The 25725-nt window shown below is 43.5% G+C and overlaps 1 protein-coding gene across 2 annotated transcripts; it reads right to left on the bottom strand.

Moving 5' to 3' along the window:
* Window positions 1–2213: 2213 nt before the first annotated feature.
* Window positions 2214–24963, bottom strand: NRIP3 (nuclear receptor interacting protein 3). 2 transcript variants are annotated; one of them, XM_079929651.1, is made up of 8 exons: window positions 24730–24963; window positions 24137–24297; window positions 9333–9494; window positions 8708–8790; window positions 6710–6849; window positions 6016–6068; window positions 5806–5900; window positions 2214–5508 (listed from the first exon to the last, which is right to left on the bottom strand). In XM_079929651.1, exons 1-8 carry the CDS (start codon window positions 24773–24775, stop codon window positions 5493–5495), a joined length of 756 nt encoding a protein of 251 aa, XP_079785777.1. In that variant the 5' UTR covers window positions 24776–24963; the 3' UTR covers window positions 2214–5492. The 2 variants fall into 2 exon arrangements, with proteins under 2 accessions (XP_079785777.1, XP_079785778.1); XM_079929652.1 differs by lacking the exon at window positions 24730–24963 and having other exon boundaries at window positions 24137–24515.
* Between the last annotated feature and the right edge of the window lie 762 nt (window positions 24964–25725).

The raw sequence follows: 25725 nt of genomic DNA, 5'->3' as shown, positions 1-25725 counted from the left end.
CAGCACAGGAGATTAATATGTCTCCACTCCCTTTGTCCTCGAAGTCTCTCCTCTGGCAAACACAAGTATCTCTACTAGATCAGCCACACCCCATCTCCCCAGCTTATTTCTCCTGTTCAAGGGTTTGAGTACGTCAGCACTGGAGTATGTGGGTCCCCTGAAGAGTTAGGTTTTCTGTATTAGTTACACGCTGGAAGGCTACTCTGCCTCCAGTAAAAACAATGCCAGGATTGAATTCCCCTCTCTGATTTTGGTGGCTGGGGTTTGCTGGTTAGGGGCATAGGTCCAGGAAAGAGTGTGATAAAGGTGCTGAAAAGAAAGAACAGGGCTTGTAGTCATCAGGCTGCTAGAACCTTGGGACAAGTCACTACCTAAAAGCAGGTAAAGACCCAGCTTTTTCTCCATTCTGGTCAGGCATCTGGCAGCCCCAGTCTTCTGAAACATACCACAACCCTTGAATAAAAAGGTCTCTGAGAAAATAGATGTCACAATGCCCACATGCTTGACACCATGTGAGAAACAGCTGCCAGTAGGTCACTGACCAGACAAGCAAGCATAAAATAAGATAGTAGCATAGTTTAGGATGCACTGATAATGGAAGGAAGAAGTAGCGGCTAACAGAGGAGTCCAAGCTATAACACACAGACTAGTACGTCTCTGCTTTCTGATTTCTTGAGAACAGTAGCCTGCAACTCTTCAAAGCTGCATAAAAAGCTCATAATTTCAGTCCAAATTAATGAGTCTATGTTTGTAGTGATGGCAATGAGTCAAAAATAAGCTACATTTGATTCACAATCCCATTTAATAAATATGTCCTAGAATCAAAGAATTTTGGCATTAGAAATGACTTTGGAAGTCTCCTTATCTAACCTTCCACCCAATGCAGAAATCTCTCTCCAATACTGCTAGGAAATGATCTCCCACCTTTCACTCCCAGTGAAAGAGAATTTAGAGACAGTCCATTTAATTGTGCTAAGCAACTGTGTCTTGATACTACTCTGAGCCTTAGCTTTTCCTTCTGCAAAATTGTGAACACTACTACCTTCTTTGTATTAATTAGTATAGTCCCTGGATTAAAGTAGATGCTTCCCTCCAACTGAGTCAGGATATACCTCTCTGCAACCTCCACCTATTGGAAATGCTTGCTTTCTGGTGCCAGAAAGAACACTTTCCACATGACAACTCTGAAGACCATAATGAGGTTACCATTGCCCTTTTCTGGATGCTCCACAGATTATATACACATCCCTGTCTTACAAATGACATCTCCTACACACAGAGTCCTTGATACTTCTACATAGAGAATGCGCAATCAACTAAACACCAATATCATCTTCACAGGAATTTCTGTTAATCCAAGTTCTCCCCCACTATGCAAGTGCAATAGATTTTTTAAAAATGGAAGTCAGAATATATTTTTTAAACTCTGTTAAAACAATTTTGTTGGCTTCATTCTATTAAGGTGATTATGAATCTTGATTCTGTTGCTCATTGCTTGTTTGTTTTTATTTTTTTTTCTGTACGCGGGCCTCTCTCCGTTGTGGCCTCTCCCGTTGCGGAGCACAGGCTCCAGACGCACAGGCTCAGCGGCCATGGCTCACGGGCCCAGCCGCTCCGCGGCATGTGGGATCCTCCCGGACCGGGGCACGAACCCGCATCCCCCGCATCGGCAGGCGGACTCTCAACCACTACGCCATCAGGGAAGCTCTGTTGCTCATTGTTTAAGAGTCAGATTGGTTAAGTCTTTTTACATTTATTATATTTAGAATAAATGGACAAAAGTAAGACAGAAAACCTTTTGAGGTGGAATGATAATATCATCTGAGTAGTGGTAGAAACATAATTCTAGATTGTGATAACCACTGTCATAGGTATAGAATGTTTCTTGTTGACTAATAACTACACTGTTTAAATACTAAAAATATTAACACTTAAAAGGTAAGTTTCTATCATCTGTAAAATGCAGTTATTTGCAACATCATTTAGACCTTAACTTTAACTATATATTAAGGTTCATTCAACCCTTCCCCTTCCCAAACCTCTTATTTGTTTGAACCAAATAAATATTTCCTTTCTAAATAAATAAATATATTTATAAAAAGTAAATTCGTAAACAAAATTTCTAGAAGTAAATGTTCTCTCACACACTGGGGATCCACCATAAAAGATTGTTCTCACAAACAGTTAAATCTTTGAGGGACTACCATAAGCCAACCACTTTACACAGGTTATCTCATTTGATACTGTGAAGTAAGTACTATTATCACTTCTGTTTTGTAGATTACAAAGCCAAGCTCACAGAGGTTCACTAATTTGCCCAAGGACATACAGCCAGTAAGAGGGAGCAAAAGGGCTAGTAGCAATGGAGGAAATGAGGACCACAAAGCCTTGTGTTCAGAAGATCCTTTAAGAGAAACACAGATGCAGCTGGGCTATGCCTGTGCTCCGCCATCTTCCAGGGGACCTGACACAAAGATTTTGTCAGACAAGCACACAGAGGGGAAGATTTCACTTTATTGTTACATTAATCTCACAAATAAACTCAACACAGTCACGAACACTGAGCAGATAAAGTGCCAATGCAGAGGCCTGGCAACAGAAGGAGGGAGGAATCCAGTTCGTCTCCTCCATGTGCCCAGCCTGGAAAGATATTTCTATTATACAAGAGTAAGGGCAGCTGACATACCAAGCAACCCATCTATAGACACTTTGAGCTAAGGAATAGAAAATCTTAACAGGTGGGGTCTGTGCAGGGCAAGGAAATAGAAAAGTCAGAAAACATTTTTTCCTCAAATAAGTCAGGCACAGAAATACCAAACGACAAAGACAATATTTTTCAAACTCCCTGTATTTTATTTGGACATCTAATAAGGAATGAGAGGGATACAGTTCTACAGGGTTACTTCTTGCTACCACCTGTCTTCAGAACGGTGACCTGAGTAGACACTCTCTTCCCACACCCTCAATCAGAGGTACCAGAGAGAATTTTCTAGGATTCTGGGAAGAAATGACCTTCCCTGCTTAGCTAGCCAGCCTCAGAAAAGTGGACCAGTGCTTCCTCATGAATATCAAGGAGATATGGGCTATCAGAGTAATCAACCTGGAAGCATTTGAAGAAAATTAATGAAGCTCAAGACTTCCTATAATTATCTTTAGACAACTTTAGGTACCTCTATCAAGCCTGAGGTTTAAAGCACAATTATTCGGTTAGTGAATTCAAATGGTCTGACTGCATGGAGTGAGATTATGATACCATAAGCTCAGATCACCCCAACTGTCTCTATTCCAAAACTGGGACGTCACTGACTGATTTTCAGAGGCCAGAAAGATCACTAAAGGCCACCTGATCAACCCCCTGATGCTATATAATCCTGAACTCCAAGGGTCAAAATCAGTGGCATCTTTCTAGCACCTGAGAATTCCTGGCCTCACTTGGTCCACAGGGAATCTAAATAAGGATAAACCAGGCCAAGGAACTTCTAACATGCCTCACTTGTGGCCAAGAATCAAGGCTCAGAGTGGAACTTTCAACTAGGGAAAAGGTGAAGTATTTCAACTCAGTCCTAGGATGAGAAGCAGGCCAAAGTGGTTCCATGATAGGCAAGGGAGCAGAGTGGAGAGGCCTCAATGGAAAGGTGCAGGTGCTCCCATGTAAGAAAATGGGGGTAGTTTGAGGGGGCACTGAAGGCTGGTAACATGGGATCACCTCTGCTGAGCTTCAGATGTGGCCTCTCCTACTGTGGCTGTGCTTAGTTTTCCATCTTGCTTTCTCTGTAGAGGCTGATAAGAAGGGCCTGGGGGCGACGCAGTGACAACTGGCTACAGTATGGCTGCCTAGCTGTTCAAATGGGGGTCACGTCACCAAGTTCCTAGTCTTTAGGGAGCTTCTGAAAAGCTGAAAACACAGTTCCAAAAAACTGTTTGATAAAGACAGTAGCTTAACGCTAGACAAGATTGTTGGTGGGATCTGGCAAAGTTTGAAGTAGGATCATTAAATACTCGAGGAACTGCTGCTATGAACCAAGGGTAGACTTGGGAATCTCTTAAAGGGACACCCACAGCTGGCTATTTTTCTGACTTCTCTGAGTACATCTCTGACCAAACTGAAGGGGAGATTCCATTACAGGTATCTATGTGCCCAACTGACACCCCAACAGAAAGGCTTCAAGAAACCCCATGACCTTTTTGAGAGGGGTCAGGAAATACTGAGGAGTCAGAAAAAATTGTTGTGAACTCTTGGGCAGGCTCCTGCCCTGCCTCTTTCCTTATTCCAGGACAGAACTGAAGAGCTTCCCAACCATCAATTCCCTGCCAGGAAGTTTCATTCCTCGCCCCCATCCCAGAAATGTTTCCCTAGGTAGGCTTTCCCACCAACTGATTCTATCCTTCTATTTTGGACCTGCTCTGGGTTTTTTCATCTCCTTTCCCCACTCCTGTTCCCAGCTACTTGAGTCTGATGCAGACAAATAACAGGCTAGACAGAAACACTGACTGGATCTTGGGGTTATCAACACCTGACAATGATGCCCAGATTATTTACTGAAGCCTTCAATTCCATCTCAGAGAGTGGTTAATGTTTTTCTGTCTGTGAGTCCTTCCTCCTCCTACCCTCCAAGACGTTCAAGGTGAGAAGCCACCTCATTCATCTTTATACCCATGGCTTTTAGGCACCAAGATAAGCACCTAAATGTGACAGTCTGGGTCAGGGGACTTCTAGTGGGCTTAGCACACAGGAGGGAGGGCTTCCCAGATCCTCTGGCATCCATCCCCAAAGCATAGCCTTCCCCTACCCTGCCTTTTTACAAATCCTCACCTCTTCATCCTCCTCTCGAGGCTTGACGCAACAAATGAGAATGAACATGGCCTTGGCCTTGGCTTGTCAGCTCTGAATTCTAGGTCCCCTCTGCCACCAACTCAGTATATGAGCTTAGACAATTCAATTGACTCTCCAGACCTTTAAATGAACGGGTTGGACTAGATGATTTCTCTGGGCTCTTTCAGATTAATTCATACTTGAGAAATCAATGAAAGAATTAGAAGAAATTCGAATTCTGAGCCATAGGTACCCTGTATCTCTTTGAAATAGCTGAAAGGAGGTAAAGGTCAGATTCCTGTTCATTATACACTTTAACTACAGGAAAAGAAGCAAGTGTATCTATGGAGAAATAGAACCTAGCAGCCCCTATACTTGACTAATAAAAGCAATTTCCTTGAAGAAGCAGAGAAATAGGCCACAAGTGGGACCTGGCAGTGTCAAAAAGGTCTATAAATTAAGTGATCAAAGGAGTAAAAAACAACGGCTATAACCAGACAAGATCTCTAAGCACAGACTAAAGTCTAGAGAGGTCTGGGTGGGAAGGACCCCCTGGAGCTTCTATTAGAGGGGAGGACTTGGTCCAAAGCAAGTTGCTACTGCATTTGGTTCAAACCCAGTTTTCTTAATCTGTCAACCTGGTATGTGTGCACACGTGCAGACATGCTGCAGGCTGTAGTTATGCTTCTGAAGTGCTGAAATGAGAAAGAAATAAAAGAAATGATACCAAATTCAAAGAAGTTAGACTGAACGCAAGTACAATTTTAGTTTAAAAGCTACTCATCTTCCCCACCACTCTATGCAGTATCATCACTGCTCATTCTGAAATGTGGGCTATAGTTTTGTGGGATTGTGAACTCTGGGGGTGAGGAGGGGTATACTTGTGGAATGATTGACGGTCAAAAGCAGGATACAACCCAATATCCTGTGTGAGAACCCCTCCAGTTAATGACCAATGGATTTTACTTGACCACACCCATTTGGGCACTCACTTGTCTTCATTCAAGGAAACTGTCTCCTCAAAAGGGATTTCTTGCTTGTCTGTCTTCCCCATGATCAGCCGGTGCTTATCCAAGTTTATGATGCACTGAAAACAAAGAAGAATCACTGGTTACCCTCAATGATCCCACTATGGGGTCTCCATGTAAGAGGACCCTTGCCTCAGAGAAGAAGTACCAATGGGAATATAGAATCAATCCTACCTTCAGGGATCGGAGAGTCTGGAGACCAAGGGACAAGTTTTTCTCATTGTCCTCTAATAAAAAAAATTAAGATTTAACCATTTTCATGTTGGTTTAGAAGTCAGCCTTATCACCATTAGGTTCTATGCAACCTGACCTCCCTTCCTTCCTTCCTTCCATCCATCCAATAAACATCTGTTGAGCATTTATTATATTAAGTAATTTTCCCAAATCATTATAGTTAAAAAGTGATAGAGTCAAGATTCAAACTGAAGTCTTTTTAACTCGAAAGGACAAAGGCCTTTGGACAAAAATCAGGAACTTAGAGTACTCTCTAGAATAGAGTACATGAGGGAAAGTATAGGAGTTGGTGGGAAATTATGAAGGGATTTATGGCAAAGGAGTAAGAGGATCTTGCCCTCTACCTCCAACTAGCCCACAGAAAGCTCTCAGGGGCACACAGAAATGTTTGTTTTCTTACCCCTTGAATTTTTTTATTCTCTGAGTGATTCTCAATATGTCTTGAATGTAGCTCAAGGCCCATCTGGTACTTCAGAAGGCAAAAACTGGGACAAGATTTATAGTACAAAAAAGTGGAAACCTGGAATTTTGAAGAAGTCAATATTTACAGGCATAAAATCCCATGAGGGTTTGGTGGAAGGAGGGAGAGGGTTTAACTTAGGGGTCCATAGGTCCAGTCCCCCATTCTACTCACCAACCACGGCTGCTGGGCAGTCCAGATGGAGGGAGCCCAGAGTGATCACTAGGTGCTCAATCTGGCCCACTACTTTCAGATGTCGGGGTAGAGAAAGCTTCTCTCCTTCATGCTTGTGAGATCTGACATGCTCCTTGAGTCTGCACCAGAGAGGAAATAACAGAATCCCCTTGGCAGAAGTTTCTGGTGGAATCTGGCAATGCCTACCTTCTGACACACAGCTGGAATTTTCCAGAGATTTCCTGGGTTAATTTACCAAAAAAAAATGCTAGTCTACAATTCTTGTTTCAGCACTTTATCCTAAACATGCCAGGAGATATAAAAAACTAAAGATTCAGCTCCTATTCTCAAAAAGCTATGTCACTATCTGCACTGGTGGAATATGAGAGTTGACACACTCAGAGAATCCTTTTCTGCATCTCAACATCCCCACCTATGTGCAAGGCAATTTAGTTAACATATCCTTTTATCCATCTGTGGGTAACAGATCTCAGAGAGGGCAGGTAAATCCTAATTTTAGAAGATGCTTTGTTCAGTGTCTAATTTTCTCTTTGTCTATTTCAGTCTATCCTCATCATTTAGTCTGAGGCCATAAGGATGGTGGAGGCAGGTACTTATTTGTTAAGTGCATTGATAGTGGCATCAGCAAGGCATATTGCGGAGAAAGTCCTAATTAATTTAACTTGTCTGTCTAGGGGAGGAAGGAAAGAACAGCACCAAGGTTTCACACAGTTATGTAAGCTGATTGGAACAGCTAGCACCGAGCTATTATGAGTTGGTGGATAAATACTTAATTACGGACTTTCTGTGCCAAAACTTCTGCTTTACTCCATTTCCTCTCTTTTGGTGTTATAGCCCATCCAAAAGAAAAATAATTGCAATTTTACAGATGGTTATTAATTCCTCTGGAATCATGGCAGTCTTCTGCCTAATTATGCACCAGGACATTATTAGTCTTTCTGGAAACATCATGTTGCACTACAGCTCATCTCTTCACCCCATAAAAATGCTCAGGATTCTTCTCATAGGAGCACTTGTGTCCTTGGACTCCACCCCCACCCCACCCCGTCCACCGCCCTAAACAGCAATGCACAAAACCCATAGAGCCAGCTTCAAAGAGTCACAGTTGTGGTGAGGGGTGAGGAGAAGGTAGAAATGAGAAGGAACAGAACATGTGGCAGAGGTCACTGATTATACAAATCAAGACTTGTGCAAGCCCTGCCTAATAGGGATATTTTGAAAGTAGCTTAAAATGGGCCATTACATCTACCCTAGTGATTGTTTCAATACAGAGATTTAGGCTGGGGAATGCTCTGTTGTACTTAGGGCTAGAGAAGTGGAAAAGGATATTGGGTTGATCCTCCCAATCCTGGGCTAGACCTCAGGGCCCATCTGGTACTTTGGAGGAAAGAGAAGGAAGAAGAAAGGAAATAAAAGTACAGATTGAGTGAAAAGGAGGAAAGATACAAAATGGCTTTCTCTGACTAAAAAAGAGGGAGAACCCAATTCCAGCTGTTAGAGAACTGAAGATATTCAATATATGAGGTGTCTGCCTCACACCCAGGCCCCAGCAGGGGCAGCAGTAAGAGCTGATTTTACCTGTTATTTGCAGAGAGGAAAGGTACTCATCACCCCTGTGATGGTTCAGGCCCAACAGCAATAGCAGCTCTATTCCACGGTCTGACTGATACTTCTTGGGACAGGCAGTGTGGCCTCCAGAAGGACCCCAAGTAAGCTAAGGCCAACCACATCCCTGACTTTACTTCTCTCGGGTACACCACCAGGGCAGATCCTTCTAACTTGTTGTCTGGGCAGGGCACAAATCAGGATCAGGGCATGGCACGCAATGAGCCAAGGATTTCATACTTTCTCATTCCGGAGCCCAAAGGTCTTTGCTCAAAACTTAATTGGTGGGAGTTAATGGAAAGCCTGGACTTCAAAATAAATTCAAGCAAAGAGTGTATTAGCATCTGACTTCCAGCACAAGTGACTACTTACCCCAGTCTGTCCACACAGGCTGAAGAGATGAGATTATATTGACAGCCTGTGTCAACCAAGGCTTTCACATCCTTTCCAGCACACTGTAGAGAGGAAACATACTGTTCAATAGGAGCCAGAGAAGCAAAAGGGAAGGGAGATCCAAAGAGCAAGCAGCAGGTGTCGTATGAAAGGCAGGGTTGGGGAGCATCCTCACAATTATGGGTTGGTAGTGTCCCATCTTTATCCATTGCTGAGTCTCCTTTGAGGGGTTCTTTTTCCTGCGGAAGCTAGAGCTTACAGAGGATCCCAAAGGACTTTGGGTATTTCATTCTATACACCAAGTGGCTCTTAATTGTGTGTGTGTGTGTGTGTGTGTGTGTGTGTGTGTGTGTGTGTGTGTATCACATACTCCTTTGCAAATCTGACGAAACATTTAGTCCTTTTCCCCATAACGATGCACATGCATACAAATTACTGCATATATTTCCAGTGTTGCATTGAGTGCCCCCCTTAAAACTCATTTATGAATTCCATGATAAGACCCACATTCTATACAATTTGGAGGAGAGGTCCCCATTATTGGGATAATGGGCCCAAATTCTGTTCTCCAGAAAACCTGGAAAAGCTATTCTCAGAACATTACCTGGCAAGAAACCAAAATCATGTCATCAACCTCAGACTTCTTTAGCCCCTCAGACTTGGCATGATTGAGTTTGTTGGTCTTGGAGGCCCAAGGGACACGACTGCTTCGGAGCTTTGACAGGTTGGTTTCCATGAGGCGCCTCTGCAGAATGTTATGAGGTTGCTTGAGGAACAGAAAGCAGAGGCTTCTTAATGACAGGTCATTTCCCCCCTTCTCTCATTGTCCCCCAGGTGCTGCAGAAATAATGAAGGAGCTGCCCATAACTGAGCTCTACCTTTGCTTCTTATTTATCCTTCCTTCAAGTAGGGACTTCATGGGTATTATCAGAGCAGGAACTATAAACCAATTTGCAGTAGGCAACCCTGAGTGAATGAAAGAGCAATGTGGGACCCTGGGAAGCGTGGACAGGGCTAATAGTCCATGGCTAAAGAGAACTAAGGGACCCTTGTGATTTGTACTACGTGGGCTTGCTGCTTTCCCTTACCTTACAAGGCCATTTCAGGAGGAAAGTGGCCATAGTCTATGTGGAATAAATGTATCTTTCCAGGGGACTTATAGAAAGGGCAGCTAATTCTCACAGGCCAAAGAAACCTTCTTAGCGCTGGTTTTCAGGAGTTCTGTGTACTTCTGTTTCAAGTCTCACTCCCTCACAGTATTATCCTTTGGACCCAAATACATGTGCCTTGATGACGTGGCTCTCCTGTGGGCTGAGTTATCCATGGGTGGATGAGGTAGGAAGACAGGGATTCATACCTGCTGAATAACCCTCTTAGAAGACACACTTTAGAACCTGGCAGAACCCAGAGGAATCATCCTTACTGTTATTCTCTGGACCTCAAGGAGCATAAGGCTCCTCCTGCCATGTGCTTGTCATCCATTCCCGCTCTCTTCAATGGGCCAAAAGTGGAGTGTAAAAGGGACAGAAACTGACCAAGAAGCAGGGGACTTAATTAGACCTTATATCTGTGCCAGGATACCTAAGGTTAGGAAGAAGAATGAGGAATATGAAATCAAGTCTGCTCTTTAATAGAGCTTAGGAGAGTTACTAGGGCAGATATATCTGTGCTCTACTGTTTCTACTCAAAGTGGCCTCCAGAAGGTGTAAGCCACCTCTTAAAGTCATTTGACCTGAGAAATTTCTATACAAAAGCATATTATTCCTAGTTTACAATAATATTGAAAATCCCTCAAAGGATGGAGTCTAACCCCAAGTTTCTATGTGACACATACTAGATGGCATTCCAATTCTAGGGGGGGAAGAGAGTTACTCCTAGAAGCCCAGAGCCTAGAACCTTCCCCAGGAAGTGGGTAGAAGTGCAGGAGGTCTTCATTTCCACCATATTACAGATTTCTGAGGAAGAATGGAGTCAGAGCCATGACTCGCTGTAACCCTGGTGAGGCGAAGAAATGGATTCCCAAAATACACTGACTCTTGGCAAGGCAGATTTTAAATTAGTATTCTTGGGAAAAGGAGAGAGAGGGGCATTTAAAAGAAAATGAGAGCTTCTTAATTTGACAAGGAGCTGGAGGAAGTGCTAACTCTGATTTCCTGATTGGACCCAGGGAGAATGCTTTGCTCCTCAAAAGAAACAGAAATTCTTCATTCTTATCTCTCTCACTAATAAGTCTAGATTCATACTAAAGCAGGTGTTTGTTTCTGTCAGGTCCATGCTTAGCATGACCAACTCAGATAAGCTGGATCTGTAGAACTGAAGACTGGAAGGGACTTCAAAGTCCATCTAAACAAAGCCCTCATAACCTAAAGTTCAAGGCTTTCCTTCTACAGTGGTCTTGCCCAACACCACTTTACCTGGTTATTCTGAATCTTGAGAGGAGTCTAATCATCACTGGACAGATCAGGCAAACGAGGAAGGTTCTGAAATCGTTTTCCTTGAAGTCATCTCTCTTTGAATTTTCCTACTCTACCCTTTCTCCACAGGCTATACACATACTCAAAGTTCTCACACACTGGGAAGAAAACACCTCCACAAACCCTCAGACCCTGCCTCCTCAGTGCCACGTCCTAACCACAACCCTGCCTTAAACGGTCTTAAAAAAAGGTCGAAATCACTAGTCAATTTCCTGATATCCTATATTTTCTTCACTGAAATCACTTCTGATCCCACAACACCAATAACGATCTCCTAATTTCCAAATCTGACAGACATATTTCAGCCTTCATTTTACTTGACTTCTCTAGGGTGTTTGGCCCTGCTGACTATTCCTTTATTTAGTAACCCAAAAAAGGTTCAAACGTAATACATCTTCAATATAAAATATTCAAATGTCACTGAAGTATATACAATTAAAAAGGGAAAGCCTCGGGCTTCCCTGGTGGCGCAGTGGTTGAGAGTCCACCTGCCGATGCAGGGGACACGGGTTCGTGCCCCGGTACGGGAAGATCCCACACACCGTGGAGCAGCTGGGCCCGTGAGCCATGGCCGCTGAGCCTGCACATCCGGAGCCTGTGCTCCGCAACGGGAGAGGCCACAACAGTGAGAGGCCCGCGTACCGCAAAAAAAAAAAAAAGGGAAAGCCTCTGCAACCCTTCAAACCTTCTCAGTTCTACTCCCTACAAAGAACAACCATTAAATTTAGAAGTACATCCTTCCAAAAATTTTAATACATCTACAAACATAAATAAAAACAGGATCATACTATAACACTCTTCTAAATTTTTAATTTTTGTTTAATATATGAAAGGCATTTTTCTATGTCAGTACATATAATTCTTTTCATTCACTTTTATAACTACAAGTCTTCATAGTATAGTTCAGGAGTTGAAAATTCACAGCCAATTAACTCATATGAACCTCAGAGATGCTCTTCTGTAGCCATTTAATTATGCCCTTATGTTTGTTTGTTTGTTTAAAATTTTTTTTTTTGGCCGCACCACATGGCATATGGGCTCTTAGTTCCCTGACCAAGGATCAAACCTGCACCCTCTGCACTGGAAGTGTGGAGTCTTAACCACTGGACCACCAGGGAATTCCCTGCCCTCATGTTTTAAATGACAATGTAACTGCACATTTACCTTTGCTCCCAACGAAAATTTCACTAAAATCATAGTCAAGGAACAAGAAAGGCCTAAAACTATAAGAACAAAGAGAATAGTAAAGTAAGCAACAACAATAACAAAAGAAGAGATTTTGACAAAATTTTGGAATCTAAATAGCAGACGAAAAACTGGTAACTGACCTAGACTAGAGAAAGCTAAGTGCTTCACACCATTTTACTTCATGGAACACTGGAGTGGCAGAGACTGCCAGTTACTAATTAAAATCCATGATCTCCTCTTCTTTCTGGAAAGATACCTAGATTATGTTTCCCAGCCTTCCTTGTAGTTAGGCAAGGCCATATGACTGAGTTTGGCAAACAGAATGTGAGTAGAAGTGACACATACCACTTCTAGGCCTGGCCTGTAAACCTCTCCTGTGTACACTCCTCCATATTCTTTTCCTCTTCTGACGGGCTGGAATGGAGATGACCCTTAGGGTAACCTACCTGGAGGTAACGTGTTGAAGACAGAAGAGCCACTCACTGTCAGCCTGGGTCACTAAATGACTACATGGAAGAGGGCTGTCTTGTTGACCTTCCCACTAGAACTCTTACCTAAGAAAAAATAAACTATTATATTTGAACTAGTTTATACTTGGGGGTCTAGCTGTAAAAGCAGTTTTCCTACTTAAACTAAAACCCTGGAAAAGCTGAGGAATTAGAGGTATTAGAACCTCTACAATTGGAGGGTATGATTAGGGTTGGAAAGAGATTAGTATAAAGCCTGCATAAGACTCCTATGCATAAGACTCCTTCCCAGTTGATCCAGACAACTGGGAAGAATGCCAAAACTTTATTCTTTTTGTAAGAGTAAATCAAAAGACTCTGGCTGGTTGACAGTTTGGCTAGGCTTAGGACAGATTCCTTCAACAGCTAAGAATGAGAGTGGAGTGCCATACTATACCAGAACTGAAGAATACGAGTTGAAGGGCTCACATGGAGCCTTGCATAATGAAAGATACAAGACCCAAACCAAGATTTCACATCATTAAGAATCTTTGGAATATCATGGATGACAAAGATTCCAAAAGTTTCCAAAGAGAAAAAGATGATTTCAAATACAAAGGATTAGGAACCAGAATTACATAGGACTATTCAGTGGTAATAATGGAAGCTAAAAGACAATGGAATAATACTTTTAACAAATCTGACAGCACATAATTTCTAAACCTAGCCAAGCTATCAATTAAGACTCAGGAAAGTTATTTCCCAAGAATCCTTAAGCAGCTTCTGAAGGATATACTCCACCAAAGCGAGGGAAACCAACAAACAAAGAAAAAAGCATAGGATCCAAGAAATAGAGTATACAATAGAGAAGAGAAACAAGAGAAATTCTGAAAACGGTGTTGAAGAAAAAGTCCAGGATATTGGTTGTGTAGTGGGCCGTGAGAGCAACCAGTCCAAAATGAAATGCGAGGATAGAGCACTCCAGGAAGGATGTCTCCAAGAAAAAAAAAAAAAACACCTGCTAGATCATCTGCAGTTTTAAGGTACTTGGAGGAGATTTAAATTTTAGATAGAAAATTAAACAAAGGGAAAAAACTAGGCAATTATTAATTTTGATAAAAATAAATATTTGTATGAGAAAGAAACATAATTATGGTATAGTATTTGACTCAGCTGTGAATAATATGAATATAGTCATAATAATGTAAGCAGTAAATGCTGATTTGACCCAAGATAGCTATTTAATTGTTACTAATATATTACAATATTAATATAGTAGGAGAGGGGACATGATGGGAAGGTATAAGAGAATTAAGGAACAGTTTAAATTTTTTTTAAGTTTTAAATTATATACATGTGCTTTTTGATAAAAAGTAAATTTTAAAAATATACCCTATACATTAAGAAAGCATACAGCCACAAGAAAAGCCAACTTATGATGGCTTAAATGGAGGTGTATTTTTTTCTCACATAACAAGAAGACTGGAGGTAGGCAGCTGCTGGCATTAATTCAGCAGCTTAACAATTTCAGGGCTACTGTTTCTGTAATTCTCTTGGATATTCCCTCATGGTCATATGATGGGTGCCCCAGCTCCAGGCATTACATCCACATCTAAGGAAGGAGGAAGGAACTCTGTGCCATCTATCCTTTTTATCAGGAAAGCAAAAGCTTTCCCAGAAGTTCCCTCAGCAGTCTTCTGCCTATATCTTCTTGGTCAGAATTCCCACAGCCACTTCTAACTGCAAGGGGGTCTGGGTGTATTTAGCTTCTGCGTAGAGGAGTCAGGTAGATAGAAAAGGGCTGAAAATGGGTGATGATTTAGCCAACTAACAGTGTTTGCCAAATCATGCAAAAACTGAAGTGTGTGTACATGTGTGCACACACACATACACGCACACACCAACAATGTAACTTAGGCAGATGTAATGTCAGGTTACCCTATAACCAACCACCTTAGCACCTATTTTTTTTACATCTGCCCTACTTTCTGCATTTTTTTTTTTTTTTGCGGTACGCGGGCCTCTCACTGTTGTGGCCTCTCCCATTGCGGAGCGCAGGCTCCGGACGCGCAGGCTCAGCAGCCATGGCTCACGGGCCCAGCCACTCCGCGGCATGTGGGATCTTCCCGCACCGGGGCACGAACCCGTGTCCCCTGCAACGGCAGGCGGCCTCTCAACCACTGCGCCACCGGGGAAGCCCCGCTTTCTGCATTTTAAAATAGCACATCATCTATAGACCTATGAGTCTGTGGTACAAACATACCTCAGTTTATTTAACTACTAATGGACATGTAGATTATTTCTACATGTTTGCCATTAGAAACAATGTTTCAATAAACTCAACATTCCATTTTTTTGAAACTCTCCTCCACTGGCTTCTAAAACCACTTTTCTGTCTATTCTGCATCTGTCTCATTTATTGGCTCCTTTGCCTCTGCTCATTTCCTAAATGTTAGTGTTCCTTGTTGCTCTATCTTAGGTCCCTTTCTCACTCTACAAAACCTTTTAGGGCAATCTTATCTGCTTTCATTGTATAAATTAGTACCCTTATGATGATGACTCCATCTCATGCTCAGCCCTCACTTCTGAGTTTCAGACCCATAGAACCAACTGCCTCTTTGAACTTCTCCACTTAGACACCCCACAGGCACTTTCAAACTTAACTTGTCCCACTGATCTTTCCCACAAAACTTGTACTTTCTCCAGTATTCTCCGTCTTGGTGAGTGAAATTCTGCCTCTTTAACACCTTGTAGTTTCCTCTCCATTTCTGCTGTTATTGCTAAGTTCAAATAATCTCCTAAAACATTATGTTCATGGTCTCCTTCCCCTACAGTGGCTCCCTTGCCAGCTGTATCAAACACAAAATACTCAATTTAGCATTTAAGATCTTCCACTAATTCATCCTCCTTGCCAGTCTTATCTTTAATCCTCCATGAAGGCGTTCTACTTTAGCAAAAGGACCACTTATCACATACTACCTTGGGCAAATCACTAATCTCTCTAAGCATTACTTTTCTCTCAGTCTCACCTTCTTCATCAGTAATAAAAGAGGTTTGAGCTCCAAAGTCCTGTTCTATTTTAACATTCTGGATTATTCCCTTTACACCAATCTGGTAAAATGGCATCACTACACGCCCATCCATTCTTGATTCTTTTCTTTTCCTAAACTTCCATCCCAAGTATAGATAGTCCCCAATGTACAATGGTTCAACTTATGATTTTTCGACTTTGTGACGGTGCTAAAGTAATACACATTCAGTAAAAACTGTACTTCGAATTCTGATCCTTTCCCAGGCTGGTGATACGCAGCACAACACTCTCTCATGATGCTGGCAGAGGCAGCAAGCTGCAGCTCCCAGTTAGCCTCATGATCATGAGGGCAAACGACTGATACACTTACAACTATTCTGTACTCATACAACCATTCTGTTTTTTCACTTTCTATATGGTATTCAATAAATTAGATGAGATATTCAACACCTTATTATAAAATAGGCTTTGTGTCAGATGATTTTGCTCAACTGCAGGGTAATGTTAAGTGTTCTGAGCACTTTTAAGGTAGGCTAGGCTGAAATACGATGTTCAGTAGGTTAGGTATATTAAATGCATTTTCAACTTAACAATATTTTCACCTTACAGTGTGTTTATCAGGATGTAACTCCGTCATAGGTCGAGGAAGATCTGTACTGTTGCTACTTCCTCCAAAACTTTTCTGGTATCGATCTACTTCTCCTCATCTTTACTACTTCCAATCTAATACAAGCCACCATCATCTCTTATCTGTGCTACAACAGCCTCCTAACTTGTCTTCCACCTCTTCCTTCACCCTTCTCCAAATCATTCTCTACACAGCAGCCAGAGTAAGCTTTTAAAAATGTAAGTGAGATAATACATTCCCTTACTCAAAAGCCCTTCAGTGGGGCTTCCCTGGTGGCACTGTGGTTCAGAGTCCGCCTGCCGATGCAGTCCGCCTGTGCTCTGCAACGGGAAAGGCCACAACAGTGAGAGGCCCACGTACCACAAAAAAAAAAAAAAAAAAAAGCCCTTCAATGGCTTCTCATTGTTCTTCAGACAAAATTCAAACTTCCTACCACGGTCTAGGGCTCTGTGCCATCTGGTCCCTGTCTATCTTTCCAACCTCCACATACATACCATATACACACCACTCTACCCTTTATTCATCCACACCTCCTTGCTCAAAAACTCTTTCCCATTCTAATGCCCTTGCACCTGCCATTCCCTCTGCCTGAAATGTTTTCCTCTAATATTTCAAATAGGTAGCTTGATCTCATCTTTCAATTCTCAGCTCAAACATCACTTCCTCCAAAACATCTTCTCTGACCATACTATTTAAAGTAGGCACTCCACTTCTTTAGTTACTAACATATCCCACTATTCCTTTCAGAGTAATTATAAGTCCAGAATTATTTTGCTTTTCTAGTTGTTTATTATTTCACTCCCCCACTAGAGTGTTAATTTCACAAGGGCAAGGACCTTCATTGTCTTGATCACAGCTATATCCCAGCTCTTAGCATAATACCAAATGAATAAATCTCTACCCTTTACTTCTTCAAAAAGCCTTTCTTGATTAATATCATCCAGTTCTTTCCTTCAGAATCCCTTCAGTACTCATAAATTACATAGTTTGTACTACTTGCATTCCCATTCCTTGACTGTTGCTTTGTAAATATGCTTAAGTGGTTTGTTTTTGTTTATTGAAATATTGCCTTTCCAAGGGCTATCTTCTACTTTCCAGGTGTACTTCAAGATACACAGTATTAGTTAGATAGGTGCTGCAGGTACTCTGGTGGCCTTTTGGACATAGCTATGTCATCTTCCTGACATGGATCCTGCTTTATGCTTTAGCTCAACAAGGCAACACTAAGCAGTCACAGGTTCTCTACTGTTCCTGCAGTGTGGCTGCTAAACCCTAACCAGCATTTAGGCATCTAAATCCTAAGCAGGCAAACTCAAATGTGCTGCCTTTATCACCATCGGGAGCTTCTGAAAGAAATGGGCACAGTGGGCAATGCTGTATTCCAGGTAGACAGAGCTGAGGTTCCTCAATCTAGGAGCCAGTCTGATTAAATATCTCTTCTAACCAGGCTATAAAGTGGGAAGAAAAGTGAGGTGAGAGGAAACAGGCTATACTGCAGGATACCACAGAATCATGATTTGAGCAAGAACTTCTAAGGCCACCTTTTCAATCCCTTTACCTACGCTGTACTGAATCCAGACAGAATCAAACTAATGGATTTCTGTGGTCCACAGAATGGGTCAGACTGGAAAATAGGAGAAATTATAGAAGTCTGCTTTCTTTGTAGCATTTACTCTCAGAGGAGAAACCCAAGGTTTCTAGCTTCCAATAGAACTACAACTAGAACCACTTAGAAATAGGGGTCAGCAAATATGGCCCACAGTCCAAACCCAGCCTGCTGCCCATTTCTGTAAATAAAGTTTCATAAGAACACAATGAGCCCCATTTGTATTGCCTATGGCTGTTTTGCATTACAACAGCACAATTGAGTAGTTGAGACAGAGACTGGCCTGCAAAGCCAAAAACAATTAACTATCTGATCCGTTACAGAAAAAGTTTGCCAACCCTTGACTTAGAGTATTGTTTAAACTATATATGCTTTGGGGTCAGACAGAGCTCAGTTCAAGTTAGTAACCACCTTGCAGAGCTTTTGAGGATGAAATGAGATGGTTTGTACGAAGCATTTAATACCATGTCAGGTATAAAGTAAGCACTTAAATTTTAATAATTATATGTATGTGTACATATGTATTTTAAATTCTCATGCTCGGCTTAAAATTGAAGCTGATTACCATTCACTTTTTTTTTCTTAAAAGGGCATGAAATCATCTTACTCCACTTTTGTCCTCATGTACAGTTTGTAGACAGACATGGGCTCCTGACTGACTCTCACTTCAAGCCCAATATACATGTCTCTGTCTGGTCTTGGAAGTCTAAAAGGGCACTAATATCTGTGCCTTCTCTTCTTTATTTACTAGCTGAATATACAACACGTGACCCTTTCATCACCATAGGATCATAGACAGATTGTCCTTAGGTTTACTGCTGCTCAAAAGCACATGGAATCTACCTAAGGCAGTCTTGTCACACTGCCCCAGGACTTCTGTGTTCTCTCTGCCTTTACCTTATGACCCAATAGACATGTTATTTCAAAGAGAACAGCCTTATTCCTGATTGTTACCTGCTGGTGTGAGATGGTGGCTTCTCAACCGCCCATGGCAGACTGCATTTTTGTTACAAAGGACTCACACAACTGCAGGGACTTCAACCAGATAACCTGTAAAGTTCTTCTTACTCTGAGGTTCTATAGGGCACACTCGAAGCAGCCCCCTCTCCATATAATCTCATAGTCAGTTGACTCACCAGGGAATGATGAAACTCTAGTCAGATGTTGGTCACCATCACTATTGTCACACCAGACCAGAGTAATCACTGCTTCCACTGAACTCCTCTAGCGCTTATTGACTACAATATCTTGACAACTACCATAGGCTTCCTGGTGGTATTATTTACATTTTCATGGAACTATCTATTCAACATCTACAACTGAATAGCTAATAGACATCCCAAACTTAACTTCTTCAAGAATCAAATTCCTGATTTTTTTTTTTTTTTTTTTTTTGCGGTACGTGGGCCTCTCACTGTTGTGGCCTCTCCTGTTGCGAAGCACAGGCTCCGGACGCGCAGGCTCCGTGGCCATGGCTCACAGGCCCAGCCGCTCCGCGGCATGGGGGATCTTCCCGGACCGGGGCACGAACCCATGTCCCCTGCATCGGCAGGCAGACTCTCAACCACTGTGCCACCAGGGAGGCCCCCTGATTCTTATTCCCTATCCCTAACCCACTCCTCTTGTATTCTTAGCCATCTCAGTAAATGAGAAACTTTATTCTTCCAATTGCTAGATCAAAAACCTTGAGGTCATTCTTGACTACTCTTTCTTTCAGATCTTTAATCCAATCTCTCAACTAAACTTGTCAGCTCTGTCTTCAAAATAACCTGAGAGTCTGATCTTTTCTTGTCCCCTTAACTGCTAGCACACTGCTCTGAGCCACCATCATCTTTCACCTGGATTACTATCTAACAGCTCCTAACCAGTCTCCCTGCTTCTACTTTTGCCCTCTATAGTGAAATCCACACAGTAGTCTACTTTGTGAAATAAGTCATGTCGTGTCACCCCTCTGCATAAAATTTTCCACCAGTTTCCCATATCAGATTAAAAGTCAAATATCTGTACAATGATCTATAAGGCCCTAAGTAGTTTGGCCTCCCACTATCTCTCTGATGTTATCTCCTATCGCCCTCCTGTTGCTTACTTTGCTCTGGCCACAATGGCCTTCTTACAGTTTTTTAATCACATCAAGCACACTGACAATTCAGGCCTTTGCACTTGCTGTTCCTTCTGCCTAGAACATTCTTCTCCAAGATATTTTGCTCTCTCATTTCCTTCAATATCTCGTATAATGTAATGTTATCAGACAGGCCTTCCCTGACCACCCTAGATAAAATAACAGGGCTCTACTCCATCCTACCCTGACCATTATACTCCCTATTCCCTTATCCTGGTTTATTTTCTCCATAGCACTGATTACACCCTGATATATTATATATTTACTTGATTTATTTTCTGCCTTCTCCCCCCCACCACAAGAACGTAAGTTTTATGAGGGCAGGAACTCCGTTTTGGTTCACTACTATATCTTCAATACCTAGATCATGCCTGACATGTAGTAAGTGTTCAATAAATATTTGGGGAATAAATTAATTAATCAGTCCTATCCTTCCCCCTAATCTATAAACTCATTGTACAGGTAAACTTTGCTGTCTTCTTCTTTGTGATCCTAGCACCTAGCATTGTGTCCTGAACATAGCAAGTGTTCAAAGAATGTTTGCTGTAATTAGGATTCGATCATGGCTCTGGAAATCTTCAGTTTGCACTAGATCCTGATGTTATACTGGTATTTCATGCTCCTCTTCTAAGACTCCCAAGTTCTCTGGTCCAAAATCTATAGCATTATGGATGTCTTGTGGCATTATGAATAACTTATCTACAGGATACCACCCAGGGCTGCCCTCATTGACAGAAATTCTGATCAGGTAGATCAGATACTAGGAGTACAGGGCTAGTCATTTCATGGTCAGTTGGCTTTGCTGTGTTACACCATCCTTCCCCCAGCCTTCTCCTAATTCTAGTGAGTTTTGCTAAAGCATTTGGCTAGAAGCAGAATCAATCATAAATAGGAAAGCAAAACTGTCTTTCTATTGCTGAATAAGTAAGGATATAGCCTGATGGTCAGTAATATTATCATATAGGAAAGACAGCATAATATCCCATGATATGACTGTTTTTAAAAATTAAAAAGTCCTTACCTCAATGAGAAGAACATTTATGAACCTGGTAGCTAAAACAAAAGAAATTAGAATACGCAAAACTCCAAGAGTGATTTTTTTCTCTACCCTCATCAACTTAAAAAATAATAATAAATGAAATAAAATATTACTCATATCTCTGATTTTGATTCTTAATCTAATACACAAAAAAGAGCACAAGATAAAAGGACAAACAAAATAAGACAGCCAGACATAAGAAATAAAATTAATTTCCACAGTAGACTTTGTAGCAGCCAACTACTCACAAACAGGAAAAGGGCAAAGGCACCTCCCTAGGGTCAAGAGAACAAGAACACATTTCACTGCCCATGGATGCTCTTTGCCAATCCAAAAAAAGTTGGCAGGCTGGATTCAAATAGTGAATGTTATAGAAACAGCATGGTAAAAGGTAGATGATTCAGAAAACTCAGCAGTATGATTCTAATATAGGTCACTAGTATGAGGAAAACAACCCACAATCTTCTCACTGGCACAAACCCCAGAATCAATGAAAACTAATTTGTCCTTTCCCCGCTATCTCCCTCTGATGCCATCCCTTCCCTTTTCTTGTCCCTCTTTTATTGAGTTTGTACTATAGATTTATACAGTCAATTTTTGTATCCTCAAAAATTTCACTTTGGTGAGAGAACACTGAGTCAGCACTGGTCTATACTACCAGATCTACCCATATATATATCCATATATATGAAGTGATATAGTACTTCTAAGGTTATTTCTAAGATTATCCTGATCCAGCAGCATAAGTTCCAAGAAAGCTTAAGCATGCCACGTCACCCCAGTACTCAGAGCTCTCCTAGCCCTACCTCAGTCTGCCTTGGCATCTGTGACCTGTTCTAGCTCTTCTGTGCAATCACTTGCACATTACAGGTGTGAGAACAGTGAGAGAGGGACATCAACTCATGGCAGTGGGGGGAGGCAGGGGAGAGAAATTGTGAACCGTGGTTCAGGGTCTCACAATAAACTGCTGTGTGTCACATCCACAGCAATAACCTGCTTCTTGAGGAAGCTTCTTCCTTCCAGCCTAGTGCCTATGTTCTATGCTATCAGCTCCTGTGTGGCTCAACTAAGACAGACTGGAGTCAGAAAAGCAGATGGAGTTCTTCCTACACAGGATGAAGCAGTATAAAGAATGCTAGGCAGAAGAATCGAGAGGCAGTTCCTCAGGGCTAGGAAACTCCTTGACATCCCAGGACAACCAAATGTCAATCATATCTTAAATCCAGCATGAAGGGGAAAAAAATGCCACATTGTACTTATTTTCCTATTACTGTTTATTGGCTGAGGCTTCCAGGAACTAGGATTATTGTGACAGGAACTAGGATTATTGTGGTCTGAAGGTAAGAAGACTTGAACCTGATTTGCTAAATGAATCTAGACTGTAGTAAAGTGAAAGGAGGGAAGAAAGACAGTTATCGCTTTTCTAGGAATACATTTCAGTCACTCACCACTCTGAGTTAGCATGAATCAGATTAACTATCCTGTGGCTTGTGCAGGTAAAATACCTTTTAAAAAACAGAGCAAGATAATTGAGTAGACATCCCCTGTACAATAAATAACTAAAAATAATTCTCTATCACAATGGGGGAGGGCAAATCTGATCTTGGGATCTATGTGCCATTAGAGTTGATTAAAACAAGAAGAAGAAGAAGTAGATTCAGCAGCTCTGCCCTCCATACCCATCTTGTGGTGGGAAATGGCAATTTCAGTGGCCCAGGCTGACACCCCGCTTCCCTGACAAATTAAACATTCCAAAAGCTCAAAAAATACTGGAAAAATTAAACAGAGCATCTACTTCATTTAAGACATTTAAGTAATGCTTCATAAATTATTGCCTAGATGAATAAAGTGATTGTGAAATTCAAGAAAACAAGTTAAACTACAAGAAAATTCCAGATAAAACTACAAAGCTAAACATCAATTTGGTCCAGTGACTTAAATATAAGAGTCAGATACAGTTCTTTAAACTAGTAACCCTTAGGCCCCCATAGGATCCCTCCTATAGATAGAGAACAGTACGGTCTTTGAACTCAGACCTCCAGTCCTGGAGTTTCTCCTTCTTAATGCCAAGAACAACCCTGCTAGAAAAAAAGACTGCGCCAGCCCCAGCTCCAGCTCCACACATCAGCCGGTGGAGCAGCTGGGGCAGCCTGGCCTCCTCCCTCTATCCACTCTTTGGGGGTGGAGTAGCAGGAGAGGAAGATGATGAAGAGAGGTTTGGGGCTCAGGAAACCTTCAAGGTCCACACTGTTTCTCTCCCCGCCCCCCGCCCTCCTGTTGGAAGGTCAAAGGTAGGTGAGACCAAAATCAAACGGAGAAGTAGATTTTGCATAGAGGGGAAATGGATTCAACAAAAGTCAAGTGTATCTGGATGTGGTGACTGCCCAGAAAGCCCCCTTCCCACTTCGTTCTCTCCTTCTCACACCACTTAGGAGTCACCTCTGTCTGGGTCACGGGCCCGGCCAAGCAGCCTGGGAGGCAGCGGGAGCTACCCTGGCTGCGAGGCTCAAGCCCCAAGCAATCAAACTCGGTACTGCGAAAAATGGGAGGGAAAGGGGACTTGAGGGCAAGAAGGCAGGGCTGGGTCTCTTCTGCTCCAGAGGAGAGACACGAAGGGAGGAAGCTGCGCTGAAGGGAGGGCGAGCTGGAAAAGCTACGACGGAATCCCGAGAGAAACTAAAGCAGGGGAATGCTGGATGGAGAGGAATCCGAAACAGAGCAATAGCGAGACAGCCGACAGCGGCCGGCGGCCGGCGGGGGCCCGGCCGCTGACTCAGTGAAAGCTGCAAAGGGCGGGCCCCGGGAGACCTCACAGCGCGATGGTGACTGGCCGCCGCGCGCGGGGACCCCGAGGCGGGCGCGGCCGCGGGGGCTCACCGTGTCCTTGGACGAGCCCAGCTTCTTGAGGCCGTCCAAGGGCAGCAGGTCGGCCGAGTCCTTGTGGATGAACTGCACGGCCTGCTTCATCCGGCGCTGCTGCCGCAGCGACGCCCCCTCCCGCCTGTCCGTCTCCTTGCGGCCGCCCTCGGTGAGGAGTCCTGAGTAAAACATCGCTGAGGCGCCCGCGGCCCAGCGTCCCGGTCGCTCCCGGAGCCCCGGCAGCCCTCAGCCTCGAGCTTCTCCAGCGCCGCGAGAACCGCGCGCCGCCCTTTTTATAGCCGAGCGTGACGTCACTGGGAGCAGCCAGTGTACACGCGGGGGGCGGGGCCGCCCCAGCCTGCGCGCTGCTTCCCAGAGTCCCGGGCCGCTGCCCACACCCGCACCACCCCACTGGGGCACGGGGCGGGAGAGGAGGAGTGGCGCTGGCGAGACTGACTCCGAGCGCCAAGGTCTACCGCGGCAGCTTTACCCAACCGGTCCCTCGCGTTGTGGGTGCCCCGCATCCCCTGGACCGAGATGAAGTGTGGGGAGGCCAACGCAGGAGCGGCCTCTCCCACGGCAGCCGCCGCCACCTCCTGGTCCCCGCTCACCTGTCCACGCCGTGGCCGACCCCGGGATCACCGACAGCCGGGCCATGCCCCGAGTCCTGCTTCCTGCGCCGCTGCTCGGCTTCACCAGTTCCCACTTTCGCGCCCCTCCTGGAGCCCTAGCGCCCAAAGCCCCGGCTCCCGAGGACCGGCGGCGCACTCCGAAGTTGGATTGCTAGGGATTTCTCCAACTTCAGATCGGTCCCCACCCACCAGGCCCACGTGATTGGGGAGGGGGCAGCCCCTGCGGGCCGGCCGGAATCTGCCTTCCGGGGACCCTCCCTCCTCCCTGCTCCCTCTGCCCGCGGGCCCAGGACCCGCACATCCGAGCCAGGGAAGCAGAGCTTGGTGGATGCCTGCGGGTCACCCTGGGGCTGAGGAGTGGCAAGGGTCCCCGCCTCCGCACGACTGCACACGAGTGCGAGCCCTACACCTGCTCTTCGGAACACCCGGCAGAAAAGCACGTTTTTCTCAGCCAACACTCGGGCTCTCTCCAGCATGACTCCGGGAGCAACTGGAACCCGGTTTTCTTTGTGAATCTGTCATACTCTCAAGCCATTCCAATCGGGCCTTCAGGCATCCTGGGTCCTGGCCTCGACGTTGTGACTTAGTACAAACCACGTTTTCCACTCTAGAAACTAACACCACTGCACTCTCCCACCCCATTTCACAGGAGCAGGCATGAAATAGAAAGATCTGCTCCCTGAAGAGAACCAACAAAAGTAAGAATAACGACATTTACTGAGCCTTTACCATGCACCAGGCACCAGAATAAATACTTAAAATGCAGTCTTTCATTGAATCATGGCAATAACTTATGAGATAGTATCATTATTCCCATTTTACAGGCGAATGCCTGAGACCTCCTAACTGGTCTCCTGAATGTGCCTTGGTTCCCTTCCAATCCATTGTTCCCTGCTGCCAGAATAATCTTTTCAAACTACAAATGTGATCATCTCACCTCCCTGCTTAGAGCACCACAAAAGTCTTCCTATTGCT

The sequence above is a fragment of the Stenella coeruleoalba genome (assembly GCF_951394435.1).
Source record: "Stenella coeruleoalba genome assembly, chromosome: 8".
NCBI classification, from domain to species: Eukaryota; Metazoa; Chordata; class Mammalia; order Artiodactyla; family Delphinidae; genus Stenella; species Stenella coeruleoalba.
The sequence above is the reverse complement of the archived record's forward strand: the minus strand, read 5'-3'. Positions and strand labels throughout refer to the sequence as shown.